Source organism: Tachypleus tridentatus, chromosome 11, assembly GCF_004210375.1.
Source record: "Tachypleus tridentatus isolate NWPU-2018 chromosome 11, ASM421037v1, whole genome shotgun sequence".
NCBI classification, from domain to species: domain Eukaryota; kingdom Metazoa; phylum Arthropoda; class Merostomata; order Xiphosura; family Limulidae; genus Tachypleus; species Tachypleus tridentatus.
Window position 1 is genome coordinate 18,781,974 of NC_134835.1, and position 19,305 is coordinate 18,801,278.

Sequence of the window (19,305 nt, forward strand, 5' to 3'; positions counted from 1 at the left end):
ACACTTCCTTGATAATTTGAGTGATTTATCTATCATTATGTCAAGGTTCATTTCTTGTGTCATGCCGTTGAGTGGGTTTCTATATATATTATGTGAAAACAAATTATGAAAACAGAAATGATCTTACGAGGATTCAAGACTGTTTGCTACCTCTTCGTCTAACTTGTCAGCTCCTCCAGTGTTTTCTGTAGAACCTCAGCATTCTTAACAGAATTACAAATACCCATCTTAAAGTTAAATGTTGTGAGCATAATTGACTGACTCATTATGCTATTGTCAGTTAATTTATATAATTAAAAACATGAATGGACTGACAGGTGAAAAATATGAAACAATATTATGTTTTATTATTTCTTGCACCAGTTATAGGTTCTTTTGTACACGCTAAAGTTCATGGCTTTTTTTAATTCAGCAAAACTTAAATGAACTTAAACCTCTATTGTAGTTCTACACTGTTTTACAATGTATACTTATTTTCATATATTTATCAGTACTTTAAGATGAACAAATTCTTTTCTTACATTTCTTGAGAATAGACACTTGTAAAATAGACAAACAAAGTTTCAGTTTTATACTTGCAGATGGATCTTTTATCTCCCCCATGCCTGGTCAGCAGCAGGCAACAAATTATCTCCTTACTCCTGAGATGCGAATGTCTGGATCCTGTCTTGCTAAATTACCAACTGGACAGCCAAGTGAAAATTGGTTGGTGTAAATGAAAGTACAAGAAGAAAAGCAATATTTCCATGTAAGAATTTTCTAGAATGGTAATCTTTCAGGTAATAAAGCAGGTTTGTAATATAGATGTAGATCTCTGAATTTCTGTTTTGGTGTACTAGAGATTTTAATATTTCAACTGAAATGTTTGATTTTTCACAGGTGGTTTATTGTTATCTGTGTTTGCAAATCAGTTCATTAAACAGCTGTATGTGTAGCAGCAATTCAGAAGCTTATGTATAGTGTAAATAATTATGTGTCAACTATATGATAGTCATTAACGTTATATTAAAAACATAATTTTATATCACCTGTTAATAATTATTGATTTTTTTTTTTCATTGTTCAGTAACAAAGCCTAGTTCTTTATGAAGTGAGAACTGTGTTTTGACTGTTACTTAGGAAAGTAATAGTTTGAAGGAGAGACAGTCTGTTCTTCCACTAGTGTACATATCCTGAAATAATGCTCTTGAAGCTTGCAGCTTAATTGTCAGTAACGTATTATACTGCTTTCATTTTACTTAAATAGAAATTTTGAAGTATGTGTTTGTTTAAAATTTAACTTTACATAAAATAGACAGTTTTGAGAAACTACTATATGTAACTTAATAGAAATGATACAAATTATGAGTTAAAAACAATTCTCATTCATTCGTCAGTTTGACTCAATGTTTTTGAATTTTAAAGAATTACATCAATTAAAGTATTTGATGTTTATTGTAAACTAGAAAAACTTTTAATACAATTGGTAACTAACTTCTATGAAAACATTATTTGATATAAATATTTGGTTCATTTAATAATCTGTACTTTTAAGGGCTGAATTAATTATTCAACTTACCTTCATTAAAAAGAATTGTTGTGCTCTTAAGGTTTTGAATTATCAAAATCGTTTTTTTCAGGTGTTATTATTTTGTGTAATGCTGTGCATTTTAAATAGTATAAAATATCAATTTCAGACTATAATTAATTTTGAATGAAAGTATAATAAATAATTTATCTTTTGTGTCAATTACAATGAACATATATATGTTGAATCTAATTCCAAATGTTCACTGCCATTTTTATTACATTTATTAACTTTTTATAAAACCATTTGAGGATTTCCAAAAGTTACTTTGTTCAAGTGACGATATTATTGTGCTCTGGATCAAAGTTGAAATGTCACACAAATACCTTGTGTGTGTTTCTTTTTAACTTGCTTTTTTCTTCATGAATACTCTGATTACTTTTGTATATTTATTATGGAAAAAATATTTAAAAAATTAACTTTGCAACGTATAGGATTTAAGATTATTGTTATAACTTCAAAATAATTAAAGACTACAGTGGAATACATCTGTCATTTTATATGTAAAATGTTTAAATGTTCAGGATAGTTTGCAACCATGCTTGCAAAAAACAAAAAAAAATGTTAGCAAATTGCTTTGAATTAGTTAGCCATTCTCAGTTTGTAGAAAACCGTCTGACTTACTTCTGTATATCACAGAAGTAAGTATGTGTATCAAAGAAAATCTTCTTGTTGTTTGTAGAACTTGTTAACATTTATTGCAGTATTCTTATAAGTGTACAAAAATGTTTTATTATGATGTCTCTAATAAATTTGTACTTAAGTGTCAGCTGTATGGCTAAATGTAGTTAATTAACTTACAATTTTGAAAGAAAAGAATTAAAAACCACACAAAATTTAAACTTTCATAAATTTATTGTATCACTAACATTGGAAGGCGACAACCCAATTTAATGGAAAAGCATTTCATTAGAAATATGAAACTCTCTTAGTTAAAGATGACTTCTATTGTGCCAAAATGTATATTTGTGACCCATATCTCTACTAGTATTAACTATTATAGAAAAATAGATGCCAACAATGAATTTCCTCAAGCTTACTGCATAATTATCAGTAATGTATTATACTGTGTTCATAATTATCAGTAATGTATTATACTGCATTCATAATTATCAGTAATGTGTTATACTGCGTTCATAATTATCAGTAATGTATTATACTGTGTTCATAATTATTAGTAATGTATTATACTGTGTTCATAATTATCAGTAATGTATTATACTGTGCTCATAATTATCAGTAATGTGTTATACTGCATTCATAATAATCAGTCGTGTTATACTGCGTTCATAATTATCAGTAATGTGTTATACTGCGTTCATAATTATCAGTAATGTGTTATACTGCATTCATAATTATCATAATACTGCATTATCAGTAATGTGTTATACTGCGTTCATAATTATCAGTAATGTGTTATACTGCGTTCATAATTATCAGTAATGTGTTATACTGCGTTCATAATTATCAGTAATGTGTTATACTGTGCTCATAATTATCAGTAATGTGTTATACTGCATTCATAATTATCAGTAATGTGTTATAATGTGTTCATAATTATCAGTAATGTGTTATACTGCATTCATAATTATCAGTAATGCGTTATACTGCATTCATAATTATCAGTAATGTGTTATACTGCGTTCATAATTATCAGTAATGTGTTATACTGCATTCATAATTATCAGTAATGTGTTATACTGCGTTCATAATTATCAGTAATGTGTTATACTGCATTCATAATTATCAGTAATGTGTTATACTGCGTTCATAATTATCAGTAATGTGTTATACTGTGTTCATAATTATCAGTCGTGTGTTATACTGCGTTCATAATTATCAGTCGTGTGTTATACTGCGTTCATAATTATCAGTCGTGTGTTATACTGCGTTCATAATTATCAGTCGTGTGTTATACTGCGTTCATAATTATCAGTCGTGTGTTATACTGCGTTCATAATTATCAGTCGTGTGTTATACTGCGTTCATAATTATCAGTTGTGTTATACTGCGTTCATAATTATCAGTTGTGTTATACTGCGTTCACAATTAACAGTAATGTGTTATACTGCGTTCATAATTATCAGTAATGTGTTATACTGCGTTCATAATTATCAGTAATGTGTTATACTGCGTTCATAATTATCAGTAATGTGTTATACTGCGTTCATAAATATCAGTAATGTATTATACTGTGTTCATAATTATCAGTAATGTATTATACTGTGTTCATAATTATCAGTAATGTATTATACTGTTTTCATTTTACTTAAATAGAAGTTTTCGAGTATATGTTTATTTAAAATTTAACTTTACATAAAATAGTTCTGAGAAACTACTATATGTAGCTTAATAGAAATGATACAAATTAAAGTGGCTTTCTCTGTACTTAAATTTAACTTCATTTTACCTAATATTTACAACAAAGTTTAAAAAGGTTTGGTTTATGATGATTTTGCCTATTAATATAGTGACATTTTAAATGTATTGAAAAAATAATATTTTTCTGGAAAATCCAAATGATGAAGATTAAAAATATTATATTTAACTGAACAGTATAAATACTGGGAAGAAAGGGGTGGTGTTTAACTGAACAGTATAAATACTGGGAAGAAAGGGGTGGTGTTTAACTGAACAGTATAAATACTGGGAAGAAAGGGGTGGTGTTTAACTGAACAGTATAAATACTGGGAAGAAAGGGATGGTGTTTAACTGAACAGTATAAACACTGGGAAGAAAGGGATGGTGTTTAACTGAACAGTATAAATACTGGGAAGAAAGGGATGGTGTTTAACTGAACAGTATAAATACTGGGAAGAAAGGGATGGTGTTTAACTGAACAGTATAAATACTGGGAAGAAAGGGATGGTGTTTAACTGAACAGTATAAATACTGGGAAGAAAGGGATGGTGTTTAACTGAACAGTATAAATACTGGGAAGAAAGGGATGGTGTTTAACTGAACAGTATAAATACTGGAGAAAAGGGATGGTGTTTAACTGTACAGTATAAATTCTGGAATGTAAAATATTGTATTCTGCTAAATAGTATAAAGATTAGAATAAAAAAGTTCATATTTAACCAAACTGTCTATAGGCTGGAATGAAAGAGTTATACTTTTCTTAGATAGCCTAAATATTGGGTTGTAATGTGTGATACACCTTTAAAATTACATAAATAGCAAGTTGAAAGAAACCACAATCTTTTGGCACAGCCCAAATAAATTGTTGAAAAGAATTATCATTATATTCAGAGCAAAGCAAGCTACTTTCATAGATCTAAATAAAAATTAACTCATTAATGTGTAATTTAATATACTATTCTAACTAGAAGTACAAAGAGTCGTGAATCTTGTAATTATTAGGATGTGTTTATTCTTCACTTGGATATACTTGGTGGTGTTGTTATCTCATTATGAATCCCCATGATATCCAATAAGTTTTTGTTACCTTAGCACATTTGAGCTAGTCTTAAATCCAGGTAATACACTGAAAATTCAAAAAGTCATGATAGTAAATAAAATATGATGAATATATATATATATTTTACTGAAAATTAATGCATTTTGATAAAGTTAAGCAAACAAAATCACAAGGAACAACTGTATTAAAAATGGCAAATCCAAATATCTGACTAATTATATTAGTTTGTTTTAAGTTAAAGTAAATTAAGTAATGCTGTTTTACAGTTTGTGCTCTGGAATCTTTCCAATTAGTGTGACATTTTTTGCTTATATATATAATACAACACATAAGACAGACTAATCAGTATAAACAAACTTGTATCTAATCTTCCCAAACGATATCTTGTGACCTATTAAAATGCATTAAAATAGCCCCATTGGTGTAAGTTTAAAAATATTTGAAGTAAATTAATACAACACATGTTATTGTGTAGAGAGTTACAAGTAAATTAATACAACACATTATTGTTTAAGTGTAGAGAGTTACAAGTAAATTAATACAACACGTTATTGTGTAGAGAGTTACAACTAAATTAATACAACACGTTATTGTTTAAGTGTAGAGAGTTACAAGTAAATTAATACAACACATGTTATTGTGTAGAGAGTTACAAGTAAATTAATACAACACGTTATTGTTTAAGTGTAGAGAGTTACAAGTAAATTAATACAACACACGTTATTGTGTAGAGAGTTACAAGTAAATTAATACAGCACGTTATTGATTAGGTGTAGAGAGTTACAAGTAAATTAATACAACACGTTATTGTTTAGGTGTAGAGAGTTACAAGTAAATTAATACAACACGTTATTGTTTAAGTGTAGAGAGTTACAAGTAAATTAATACAACACATGTTATTGTGTAGAGAGTTACAAGTAAATTAATACAACACATGTTATTGTTTAGGTGTAGAGAGTTACCTCAATGGACAGTACAAGTACAGGAACAAAAATAATGCTAACAAATTTGAAAAATAAATTAATAACAAAGTACTGAAATGAAAAAAATATACTAATTTTGATAAAAAGGTTATAAAAATTACCTTTATACTCCAGATAATTATCAAATAAGTTTTATTTTAACCAATGTTTTGCTGTTATGACTTCATCAGGGTCAGTGATAATAAATATTTGATAAATTATGAAACTGCTTGAAATGTTCTATTTCATGAGTCTGCTGTAATGTATGTGTAATAAAGTATTGATTATTATTGTTGTTTCGTTATTATTCTTATATCATATTTATAATATTAACTATACACCATGGGAGATAATAAAACTGCTGTAGTGTTTTTTTTTTCATGATTCTCATCATTGTATGTATACCACACTTCTGGTGTTAAACCTTTTTCATTTATCTCTATGTGTCAAAGACATTGGTTTTTATTGCTTGCACAAATATTATTGCAAATGTAATTGTTTTTCTGTTACCCATTGCTACTCCTTTTGTTTATTTATAAAAGTGTCACAAAAATTTAAAATGACTGTTGTACAGGATAAAATCAACCATTATGCATATTATTTTTAATGTGATATTTTCTAAAAAACTGTATTGATTAAGTGAAAATCTGAACTTAATGACACCATCTATGAGTGTGGATGAGTACAAGGTGATTACATCTAAGGAAAAATAAAATGGAGTCACAACATATTGTTTGTGTAGAAGAGTGTATCGTTTGTAAGGAGTCTTTTGTATTGTATAAGCACGATGGAACATACTTTAGACAGTTTGAATAGTTGACCTTGGTCTCTCTCTCAGAGACACTATGAGTCTCAGAAGTAAATTTTGTTTATGGTTTTAGGAACCATTTAAAGGTTTTATAACAAAACGAAAGATTGTAAAGGAAGAAAATGCGTGGAAGCTATACTTATTGATGAAAAAAGTCCAAAAACAAACAGAAACAATGGGTGGTAGATGTAACTAAATAGCCACTCAAAAACAGTCCATCATACTAATAGTACACTTTACACTGTTTCTTTTAGTTTAACACTTGTATACTCTGGACTATCACACAGTCATAAAATTTTTTATTACTGCTAGTAAACTTTGTGGCCTGGCATGGCCAGATGGTTGAAGAGCTCAACTTGTAATCTGAGGGTTACTGGTTCTAATCCTCGTTGCACCAAACATGCTCGCCCTTTCAGCCATGGAGGCATTATAATGTGATGGTCAATCCCACTATTTGGTGGTGGGTGGTGATGACTAGCTGACTTTCCTCTTGTTTTACACTGCTAAATTAGGGAAGACTAGTGCAGATAGCCCTCGTGTAGCTTTTACAAAATTAAAATAAAGAAAGTAAACCTTGTATCCTTTCAACTTTAACATTTTCTTTCTTAGCAGCATCCATTTCTATGTGTTTTTAAAATGATTATAAAATATGTTGTTTTCATTAATTTTATATTCTGATACAATACCTTACTTCCTCTCACAAAACAGCTTTTCTCAAATCAAACTGCCCTCTATCAGTGCAAGTTTTCAGTGGTTCCCAGAAGCCTGCCACCTCCCACATCTGGAAATGATTATATACCAGCTCTTCATTAGTAACTCAAACCTACTATAACCAATGCCCTTTCCATATATGCACTTATTACTCACTTCTTGATTTGTAGTAGTACTGTACAGGCATGATTGTTTTTGCTTGCAAGTTTGTTGAAATGTTTCTTTACACTACAGACTCAGTTTTTCTCTACTATGTTTTTCTTATTTTATTTACAGAGGCGTTTGTGCTAGTGTATTGTAGATCCAACCTTGCAGTGAGTGGTGCTTGACCAGGTATACTTTTTTTTTTCAAAATCTGCACTATTCACTTCTATGATCCTGCTCAATGTCAGTTATGTTGTAGCTCTTCTTACACTTCCAGATGGTGACAGATGTTTGTTGTGTCTGTTCAGTTATCATCTATGCTGAATACATCACAGGATTAAGTTGTACATACCATAAAGACAGTGTGTTTCATAGAACTGTTAGTAGCTCTCACTGGTGGTATTTTGTCTCATAAATATGTTCATCCCAGACTTATACTCATGAATAAAGCAAATAGAGACTTCTGTTCATCTGTGATGCTATTGGGGCATTGAGGCTCATCCAGCTGTGGACCTGATGTACATTTCCGGATGCTGCCAAGTGTTTGTTGGTTGATTTTATTGACGTGGTAACTCTGCTTTTCAAAATAAGGTATCTTGGTTACCCATATTTTCTGGTTGTGCAATCCTCAAATACATTTGTCTCTCCTTTCTTCTAGCATATCATGAGAGTCCTTGCAATGTACCAGTTCCTAGTCATTGGGGTGGTGGATCATGGAGACCTGTATTATAATATTAAAACAATTGTGAAACAATAAGAATAATATACATTATTAGATCGATGTTCCAGCAAACTTGATAAATGTAACATTACAAGCAGTTGTATAATTTAATAAATATTCTAATATCAAACAGTAGCCTGTAGTAACTATGATGAAGCTGGAAATGTGAAACATTGATTAAAATAAAAATTACGTCTTTAATTATCTGTAGAATAAAGGTCATTTTTTTCTACCCACCTCAAAAAAATGTAAACATCTCTCCAGTATGCACCACACATTTTGAAAAAAAACAAAAATAATAATCTTATAATTTATGAAATAGAAATCCTATAGCCCAAGTACTTTCAAAAGGTGGATCCTTCTTCAAGGGCAAACTCCCCATTTGCCCCTGAAGAAAAAAGGTCCACCTATCGAAAGTGCTTGGGTTATAAGGTTTCTATATCATTTCTGTCAAGGCTTCTTGAACCTATGTCTTTTTATAATATCATGAAATTCTCTAACTAAAATACTCCAGTTGATTGCAATAGGTAGAAAACTAATTAAACATATTGTAAGCTATGTTTAACTAATCCAACTTTAATTGTTCTGAATACACATGTGGTCAGTCAGTTGAAAGTAGCAAATACCACTCAACTCTTGAACATTTAGCTAAAATATATAAGTGGCAATAAGGTCTAAAAGAGATCGCATTAACAATAAACACGTAAAGAAATAATAAATATAAAAATCACAGCTCCCAGGGACTCAGCAGTAACTCTGAAGACATTTGGTTTTGATACCTATGGTGAGCACAGCATAGGTACCCCATTGTGTAACTTTGTGTTCAGTAATAATAGGCAGGGAAAAGTGTAACTAGTGAGATGATGCTGTACTATTTAAGGAACTATTAGTCTGTTAAAAGGCTGATATTACAGTGTAAAGCACAACTGATGTGGTGTACCCAGACTAATCTTTTTCATTATTACTTCAGAAAGATAGTTATGAAATTACAATGTGTATCAGACAATATTGAAAAGATTGTGATATTGTTTAAAATAATTAATCCCATAGTAAGTAGCAAGAAGATTGGTGAATTTATTGCACAGTTGAATAAACGTGTTGTTCGAGATATTTAATAAATAACCTTGTTTTTGAAAAATAAAACCGAGTCTGTTAGTTCCTTTAATAAAACCTTGTAAAATAGAACAAATTTTGTGGTATCTAATAAATTGTGTTTGTTTGTAGTTGAACACAAAGCTGCCCAAAGGGCTATTGGTGCTCTGGCCACCATGGGTATCAAAACCCAACTTTTAACGCTGTTAGTCTGCAGACGTACTGCTGTGCCACGTATGGAAGCTGTGAGTACTAAACATAACAGTGTTATTTGAAATATTATCATTTACAAATGAAACATAAATATAAAATTAAAATTTTCTGTTTACTTGAACCTTCAACCTTTTATTGATGATGTTTATATAAAATTTAAATATTGTGCTTTCTGTGCAGTGAAATAATCTCGTTCTGCATAGTGAGTTTTCAGTATTTAAAGGTACCATTTGATATTAACTCCTGATCAAACCATGTGACCTTCTTAGATCATATTTAAAACAATTCAACCTGGTAATGAACATAGCTATTTATATGTACTGTCTTTGCATTCCTTCTCATCTAAAAGACTGCTTTCTCAAATTTGTTAGTCAAACTTCTGTTTAGAACAGGGACAGATAGTGCAATATCTTCTGCAAAGTCTAGATGATTTATAGACACTTGAATAATGAGCAATTTTATGAATGAGACGTGTGTCACAGAATTGCACCAGAGAATCAGCTCTGTAGAGAATTAAACAATCCATAGGATCAGGGTTAGGGCTAGAATACAGGGTTTTCTTAAGAAGATAACAACTCACATGTAAGATCTAAAGAGATTGCATGCAAAGTAATTTGAGAGTTTCTTCCATCAATCATGATGAGTTAATATGACTATTGAGAAGCAGCAGATGAGACCATATCACAAAATACAGGCATCAGGGATGTCTCCTTTCTGATGGAAGCAGTTTCATGATTTGAAATACGTCAAAGTATTCTCTTGAGTAGAAGAAAAAATCTGAAGCAGCAAAACTGTAGCTGTTAACTCAGCACCAAACAAACCTCTGAGGTTCATGATGGGACTGAGGCCCTACTGATGTTTTAACTTAGAACACTGTAGGGATGGGACTGAGGCCCTACTGATGTTTTAACTTAGAAAACTATAGGGATGGGACCAAGACCGTACTGATGTTTTAACTTGGAACATTGTAGTGATGGGACTGAAGCCCTACTGATGTTTTAACTTAGAACATTGTAGTGATGGGACCAAGACCCTACTGATGTTTTAACTTAGAAAACTATAGGGATGGGACCAAGACCGTACTTATGTTTTAACTTGGAACACTGTAGTGATGGGAACTGAGGCCCCACTGATGTTTTAACTTGGAACACTGTAGTGATGGAACTGAGGCCCTACTGATGTTTTAACTTAGAATAATGTAGTGATGGGATCAAGACCGTACTAATGTTTTAACTTAGAACACTGTAGTGATGGAACTGAGGCCCTACTGATGTTTTAACTTGGAACACTGTAGTGATGGAACTGAGGCCCTACTGATGTTTTAACTTAGAACAATATAGTGACGGGACCAAGACCATACTGATGTTTTAACTTAGAACACTAGTGATGGACCTGAGGCCCTACTGATGTTTTAACTTAGAACAATGTAGTGATGGGATCAAGACCGTACTGATGTTTTAACTTAGAACACTGTAGTGATGGGACTGAGGCCCTACTGATGTTTTAACTTAGGACAATGTAGTGATGGGACCAAGACTGTACTGATGTTTTAACTTAGGACAATGTAGTGATGGGACCAAGACCGTACTGATGTTTTAACTTAGGACAATGTAGTGATGGGACTGAGACCCTACTGATGTTTTAACTTAGAACAATGTAGTGATGGGACTGAGGCCCTACTGATGTTTTAACTTAGAACAATGTAGTGATGGGACTGAGGCCCTACTAATGTTTTAACTTAGAACACTTCTACAATAGTGGAAATAATCTTGCTTTATCTGTGACCTACTTGGTGATTGAATTGTGTGAAATAACCATATTTTGTTATATGACAAAACAAGGTGAGTGCCAGTCATATGGTAGGATATAATGATTAATTTTTCATCTCAAAATTATATCTAAATAAATGTTTCATAAACGTTTTTTTAAAAAAGCTAATTATAACCTAGTAACATTGTATGTATAGATAATGATTATCTATTTTTAAATTATGTTGAAATGTTCTTGATAAATCCTTATATACTGAAATGTGAAATAACTGATTCTTGAAAACACGTTCCTAACTTGGTCAACTGTATGATCCTGCAAGTTATTAATTATTGAAGCAGTAAATTTTATTATGAATTTTTAATTTTCTCTTTGGACTACCTTCCTGATTTTTGTTAGTTTGCTGAGCCAAAACATATTTAATTTGGGCAATATCGTAACTGAAATGTTTCACGGGTTATTATACAGTTGTAGTCAAGAATTCCAATTGGACAAAATGTGGTGAAGTTGCATTAGTGTATCTCCTTGGCAACCAAACAAATATAATGAGGAATTTCAGCCAATAATCAGGACTTGAGTGTGCCAACAGTGGGGCATGCATATATAAGGTTCTATTTTATTACTTATCATATGTCCAAAGTAACACATTATCTACTATGTATATAGATAGAGAGAGAGAGAGATATGGCTGTAGTATTTTAAAAAAAGACAAACTTGTTTGTTGTTGCAGAAAACCCTGTCATTTCATACAAGTTGATTGTTGATCAGTACTGCAATAGCCAAGATACTTGTGTGGATGGCTTTTCATCTTTATATAGTACATTTTCAGTTGAAAGTACCACTGTTACTAACTATGTCTTAATCTACTCTGGCTATCCCTCTTGCCACTCACTCAGTATGGTACAGCCCTTCAATAACCAGATTTTCATCTAGTAACTCCAGTTAGTTGGTGTCATTTTAAGCTGGAAGTGAAAGGTCATAAATTTGCCCTAGTCGCTAGCTTCAACCAAATTGCGTACCATAACAAACACTTTGTGAAGGCTTGCACTTGCTTCAATCTATTTGTGTGGTGGAGTAGGTCATGCTCATTTCCACGGGGTGGTATAGGTACTTGTACTTGCTCACATGAGATGAAATTTACCTCCCTTGAACGTACAGCAAGAACGGTTAATGATGTATGTAGTATGGAATTATGGGGTGTATTGCATTAAGAACTTTCATTTCTACTTTATAATGTAATATATCAGGACTTTTACACTTGTTTATATCTTAGGTAAACAGACTTAGTGATGCTTCAGTAGCTAAAAACTGGCTTATGATACAAGATGTAGCTGCCGACCAACCTCGATAAATTTCTACCTAAGCAATATTTTTTTTTATTTGTGCACCTGTGTTTAATTGTCTTCAGTTTCTTCTCTATTTAATATTTCCAGATGTTGCTGATACTTATATGTTTATACTACATTGGAAAGCAGTGGAACAACATGAATAGTGAGATAAGAACTATATTGTGGTGTAAATACTCCATTAATACTCTACCCACTAATTCTTAAGAAAAGGCATGTTTTTTGTTCCTTTACTGAACTTTTGAAAACTGATTTACTGTTTGAGATTATCACATTTTTATCAGTTATGGATCAGTATAAGGTATGTTAACCTGAAGATGACTTAAGGTCGAACCATTGTTCTCTACTTTATTTTAATAACAGTTTTAATACCCATACCAGTTGTCCTCAGATACATTAGTATAAGGTACGCGTTAAGAAAAGTATTAAGTCATTTTGGTCATGGATGTATTCCTTTCCAAACATTAAAATATATTTGAATGTAAAAAAGCATTATATGAGGGTGTAGGCTCAAAACACTCGTTTGTATTAGCATACCATGAGAAACTTATTAAAATTCATAAGTGCTTGTGTAATGTTTTATTTTTAATAAAGTAATGATTTATTTGTACACAGTCTTAAAAATGAAACTGTTCCCAGTCTCAAAATTACAATAAAATACTAAATAACTTAATGTACAGGATAAAAGAAATAAAGAAAAAATCCTGAGCAAACAGTCTCATACACTGAACATGTTTCAGTATATATTTTTTAAAAGATACATGTGTTTAATTGTTGGGAGCTTTATTAGATATCTTATTCCATAACAGAGAAATTACACTAATAAATAAACTAACTATGCATTAGACCTTAATAGTGGGAAGCTTTCTGGTGTAGACTTTATGAAGGAATGAAAAATTTGATATGGTAGATAGTTGATTAGTGTTTGAGAGTGTGCTTTCAATAAATGCCTTTGAAATAAACTGTTCCAGCAACCCTATGAAATGGTCAAGTGGAGCAAGTCCACATACCTTGACTACTCTTTGAAATCTAACCCTTGGTGCAATCAATTTTTTGTATTTATGGATAAGCTACTAAAGCTATCTGCCATCATTCCTAATTTTTAAGCTACTGACTAGGGTGATGACAGCCAGTAAGCACCCTACCACCAACCATCTACACTAAGAGATTGACTGTCACTGTTTTAACACACACAACTCAAAGTGCAAAGACTAATTTGTGGTATCACTTTGATTCAGCTTGCCATTTCTGAAATTCAGAGCTCTAGCAAAGGGCCAACCCCACTAAAATGTCAGACATGTTATAAGTCCAAGCTTCAACTGGTAATATGATGCTATCAGTGCAAACTTCCATGATTGTAACCATATTACTGGTTCAAGTTTTTTTAAGTCCTATATCACTGACAGAAACTTCTCCATCCCAGCTTTCACAGTTCAAAACATTTTCAACTTACTATGCAATGACATATCAATAATTAGTGAAATATCTTTCCCATTGATTCTTTTGCTAAGCAAGCGTTAAATGGTTTCAGAAATTGATGGTAATTTGTACTCATATGTGTGGTCTGCTCACCTGAACACTAGTTGGACTTATCTGCTACACCTCAATAAAAAAGCTTTTATTTATTTTTTATAAGGGCCATTATTTTTCCAACCATATTGAGTACAGTATATTGCATGTCTAGCCTATCTAAGTGTAAACTTGCCTGTACTTTAAAGTTCTGAATGTCAACAACTTCCTACTTGTTGCAACACCACAAGAATTGTTGGCATGCATTTTCACATTAACAGCTCTGTCGTTTACATATTGCTTGTATGACATTATATGCACCTTGTATCAATTCCTTATGTGACTGATACAATTTTAATCAAATCATGCATATATAGACAAAAAAAATAAATGACACAAATCATATTTATTATTTTACTGTACAAGAAATTCTAACTGTACCATAAATTGGCAATGGCACAGCTGATTTTCAATCTAAACGTTTATCTTTTTAGCACAATGGTCTATCTATGCTTTCATTCTTGTCAGGAATCAAACCATCAATTTTAGCATTGCAAGTCCTTTGGACTAAATTAAAATTTGATAATAATACATTTTAATATCTTTTGTATCAAAGTCTTTTAAAGTTTATTCAAAGCTAGGCAGTTACAAATACTTTAATATGCTAACAAACTTGATAACTTTTTGTAAATAAAAATGCTAGAAATTTAAAACATATTTCAAACTTTATAGCAGTAAACATTCCAACTCACTTTATTTGTAACTTGTGAATGCACTTGAAATATGAAATAGAATTTGTTTTAGATACTTGTGAAAAGTTATACAAGGGCTCTCTGTATACTATCCACTTCTAATTTTGAACTAATAGACTAAAAAGAAGGCAGCTGGTCAACAAAACCCACTTCCAACTGTGGGCCTACTCTATTCAAATAGTAGGACTTGACTGCCACTGTTATAATTCACACATGGTACCTAATTGTGGAGCAACGGGAGATGAACCATGGATCCTCTCATTCACAATCTGCTACATAACCACTAGGTCATATCCAGCCAATTAAGAAGTTAAAAAAACAGTTTAATGTGGAATTTAATTTACATAAAATCAAGTAGTTTCTTAAAGAGCTTCTTTTATCTCAGTTATATAAATGGATTTAGTAAAGATTTATAATATCTTAATAAATTAACACACAGTTTCAGCATATCTATTCATAATTTTTCACAATATAATTTTATAAAGTATATAACAATGGTCTGGAAGAACAGTAAATATTTTGAACCTAAAACCAAAGCCTTACATAGCCTTTAAGTTGTTGTGTTTTTTTACATAGTCTTCTGTCTGATTTCTTTGTTTGATGTGGTCTTTTACATGCTGTCAATTTTACCAATCTTTTTAATTTTTAAGTTTTAAATATTTATGGTTATCAGATAAACTACTTTAGAAAATATTTTTTATTCATTGACTAGATAGATGTAAGAGATTCATCTACTTGATTATTAATTTCAAAATATGTGATCATGAATTGGTTCATTTTCTTATATAATGCAATAAACTATATATGATTATAAGGAAGTTTTTTATTTTACTTTTCAAGTGGTATTCCTTAATATGCAGTTTCTAGTTACACACAAAAAAAACACCAAAAGCGAATTTAATATTAAATCAAACAAAACTTTACAATAAACTTTCAAGTTCATCCATGTATATTTTAATTTTAAAACGTATATGTTAGTGTTTGTCTTTGTTGTGTCATCACATAATTTTATTGTGTTGGATGTTTTATGTTTATAACTATCTGTAAAGAAAAGAATAAAAACCAAGGATGCTTATTTAAACACAATGCACACTACTTATTTTACAATACAGAAGAACCATAGATTAATTACAGGTTCTCAGAGCTAACTCTTAACAAATTCTTGACCTGAAATCATTAAAGCCTTTATAAAAACATAATTTCAATTTATCTACAACTAAATATATATGGAAGTTCTACAATTACATCAACTTTAACAAGTTAGTTGGTTTCATACGTTAAATTATGACTTTACAGTTTCTCTGTCTGTCTATGCAGAAGTTTTCTTTTGAGTTTTACGACATAAGTTTTGTAACATTGAGTAAAATTCAAATTAATAATCTGTAAAATCTTTATGATTTAAAAACATAATTTATTTTTCAAACACAACCCTTGTTAAAAGAAGATAGGATAAATTGTGTCAAGAGATCAGTGATTCCTTCTTGAACAGATTAATACTTTGTACATGCAACACGATTCAGCACAAGTTCACAACTAACTTACATAATAACTACACTTCAGAAGGAAACTTTTTAACACACCACACTTTTATCGAATTGACTGTATTTATTCATGTGTATTCTTATATGGTAAAGATGAAGAAACTCATAAGCCTAGTATTAATACTTATAGTTACGGTGTAATTTGTCAGTAGATTCATGAACCCTAACGGTAACAGGTATTCACATCTACAGAACACACATTTAATTTTGAACAATCACATTAACGCTATGCATCCCAACATTAACTTCACATGTGAACAAGAAGAAAGTAATCAAATACCATTTCTTAACCTCAAAATTACAAGAACCGATACACAATTTAAAACAGAAATCCACCGAAAAATCACCCATACTGGACTATACATTCCTTGGGACTCAGCACATGAAACAAAATAAAAATTCAACATACCAAGAAACCAAATAAACACAGCCATAAAACTATGCTAACCGGATAAAATTAACGATGAATTAGACAAAATAAAACAATACTTCATCAATATCAACAATTTTCCTCCACAAACCGGAGATAACATTATATGCACACACAGACAAAAAGCAAAATCAACTAACAAAAGTAAATATATCCCACGAATTAAAAAATCACAAAACCATGTACTGCTGTATACCGTATATTCCCGACATCAGCAGAAAAATAATAAATATTTGGCAAAAATTAGTAACAAAATATGAATTCCAGTTAATACCAAATGTATTCAAAAACCAGGCACAAAACTGAGGTCTATATGTAAAAACTACACTGACAAGCAGCACACCTACATTATTTATAAAATACAATGTGATAACTGCCACGACTTCTATATTGTAGAAACAAGTAGAAAAATGGAAACGAGATTCAAAGAACATGTTTTGGAATTTCGCACAAAGCTACTCGAGGGCTATCTGTGCTAGCCGTCCCTAATTTAGCAGTGTAAGACTAGAGGGAAGGCAGCTAGTCATCACCGCCAACTCTTGGGCTTCTCTTTTACCAACGAATAGTGGGATTGACCGTCACATTATACACCCCCACGGCTGGGAGGGCGAGCATGTTTAGCGCGAACTCGCGACCCTCGGATTACGAGTCGCACGCCTTACGCGTTTGGCCATGCCAGGCCTTTCAAAGAACATAAAAAGTCACTTTCACACATTTTTGAACACTGCAAGTCAAATAAACACAACATAATCATAGAAAACAATCAAATATTAAATCAAGAAACAAACACAAAATTAAAGAAGCCTTACTTATACAACAACTCAAGCTCCAAAATAAACCAATACAAAGAAACACCTTTATACCTATATTAAAAATAATATAATAATAATAAAATAAATAATATAAAATTATATATTCAAACATCTAAGCCCGCCCTCTACATTCCGACAATCAGTTACACAACCCCTTTCAAACATGTAGTCAGCTTCCGGTCAGTTTCCTCTTCCTTTCTTTGACGATGACCGAAGAAGATCGAATTTTTCTTCGCTCCTCTACGTAAAAAATTTTCTCAACCTAAACGAGCCGTTTTTACATATATAATATCTTCTTCTTGTCTGGAAATTTTTCTCGTAAATGTTTCGTAATTAGTATTGGTACATCAAATTATTAACTATTCAATCTACTATTATATATTTAAAAACGGCTAGTACCTGTAGAGAAAGCACTAATAGAGGAGCAGACAATGTTTTGACCTTCTTCGGTCATCGTCAGGTTCACAACGAAAGAAAGGGTTACTACACTCAATTACACAATCGCCTTCAAACATGTGGTTAGCTACCGGTCAGTAACTCTTTCTTCCTTTGTGACTTGATGGCCGAAGAAGGTCGAAACGTTGTTCGCTCCTCTATTAGTGCTTTCTCTACCAATACTAGCCGTTTTTGAATATGTAATTTTCTCCACAAGTGGGTTTTTTTCGTCTTCACGGATCCATTTTTCAATATACTCCTCAATCATTTTAAAGAATAATTAATTTATCTGCTAACAGCAGCGGCATGGGCAAAATTTTGTACAATTTAATTAAACTTTAAAATTTTGGTAGTTACCTAGTTTCAAGACGGAGAAAAGAAAGACAAATCTAAATAGTTATAAATATGTGGAGTGTGTTAAATGAGTCTATAATTTGCATACTGTAATATATGATATGCAGAAAAGCATTTTAATACGATAAATTCACCTTAAAATTTCTCATAGTTTTACATTAAAAAAAAATTCTTATATTAGAATAGTGCTAACATAAAACAGGATAACAGCAAACACATTGTTCAAATATAAGTCGATTCCAGGAAGAAACCCATGTGGTTATGCTCTCAAACAAACAAACATATGATATCTTTTCAGCTTGCATTTCTAGTGTACAGCACCTAAGGTAACTGTTTATCTTCGTAAACATGGTTATTGTTGCTAACCCTATGTTTTCATAATTTATTACAAAAACACAAGATTATAGTGCGTATACATAAAAAAAAACGGGTCACCAGCACTAAGACTAGAGATAAAATGTTTTATAGGAAACATATATATGTAAACACGGCTGGTATGGGTTGAGAAACTTCTATGTAGAGAAGAAAACAACGTTCCGACCTTCTTCGGTCATCGTCAGTTTTTCTCTATATGTGGGTTTTCTCGTCATCACGGATTACTATAGCAAACATAACTTTCTATTAATATACGAGGGCTGTTCAAAAAATACGCGGACTGTTTGAATTGCGCGGCTCCAGTTGGTTCCAGGGGAATCCGCTTGGTGTCGCTGGGTTTGCACA

At 31.4% G+C, this 19,305-nt stretch overlaps 1 protein-coding gene across 12 annotated transcripts in view; it reads left to right on the top strand.

Moving 5' to 3' along the window:
• LOC143231731 (uncharacterized) overlaps nt 1-14,822 on the top strand; it is a 31,410-nt gene extending 16,588 nt beyond the window's left edge. For 2 of the 12 annotated variants that reach the window (XM_076466347.1, XM_076466353.1), the window contains one exon: nt 568-2,333. In XM_076466347.1, the coding sequence (XP_076322462.1) occupies nt 568-719 (152 nt within the window). In that variant the 3' untranslated portion in view covers nt 720-2,333. Of the gene's footprint in view, nt 1-567; nt 2,334-9,558 lie in introns of those variants that run through there. The other 10 variants (XR_013017139.1, XR_013017142.1, XR_013017137.1 and 7 more) reach the window with 10 other exon arrangements.
• Nucleotides 14,823-19,305: the final 4,483 nt, after the last annotated feature.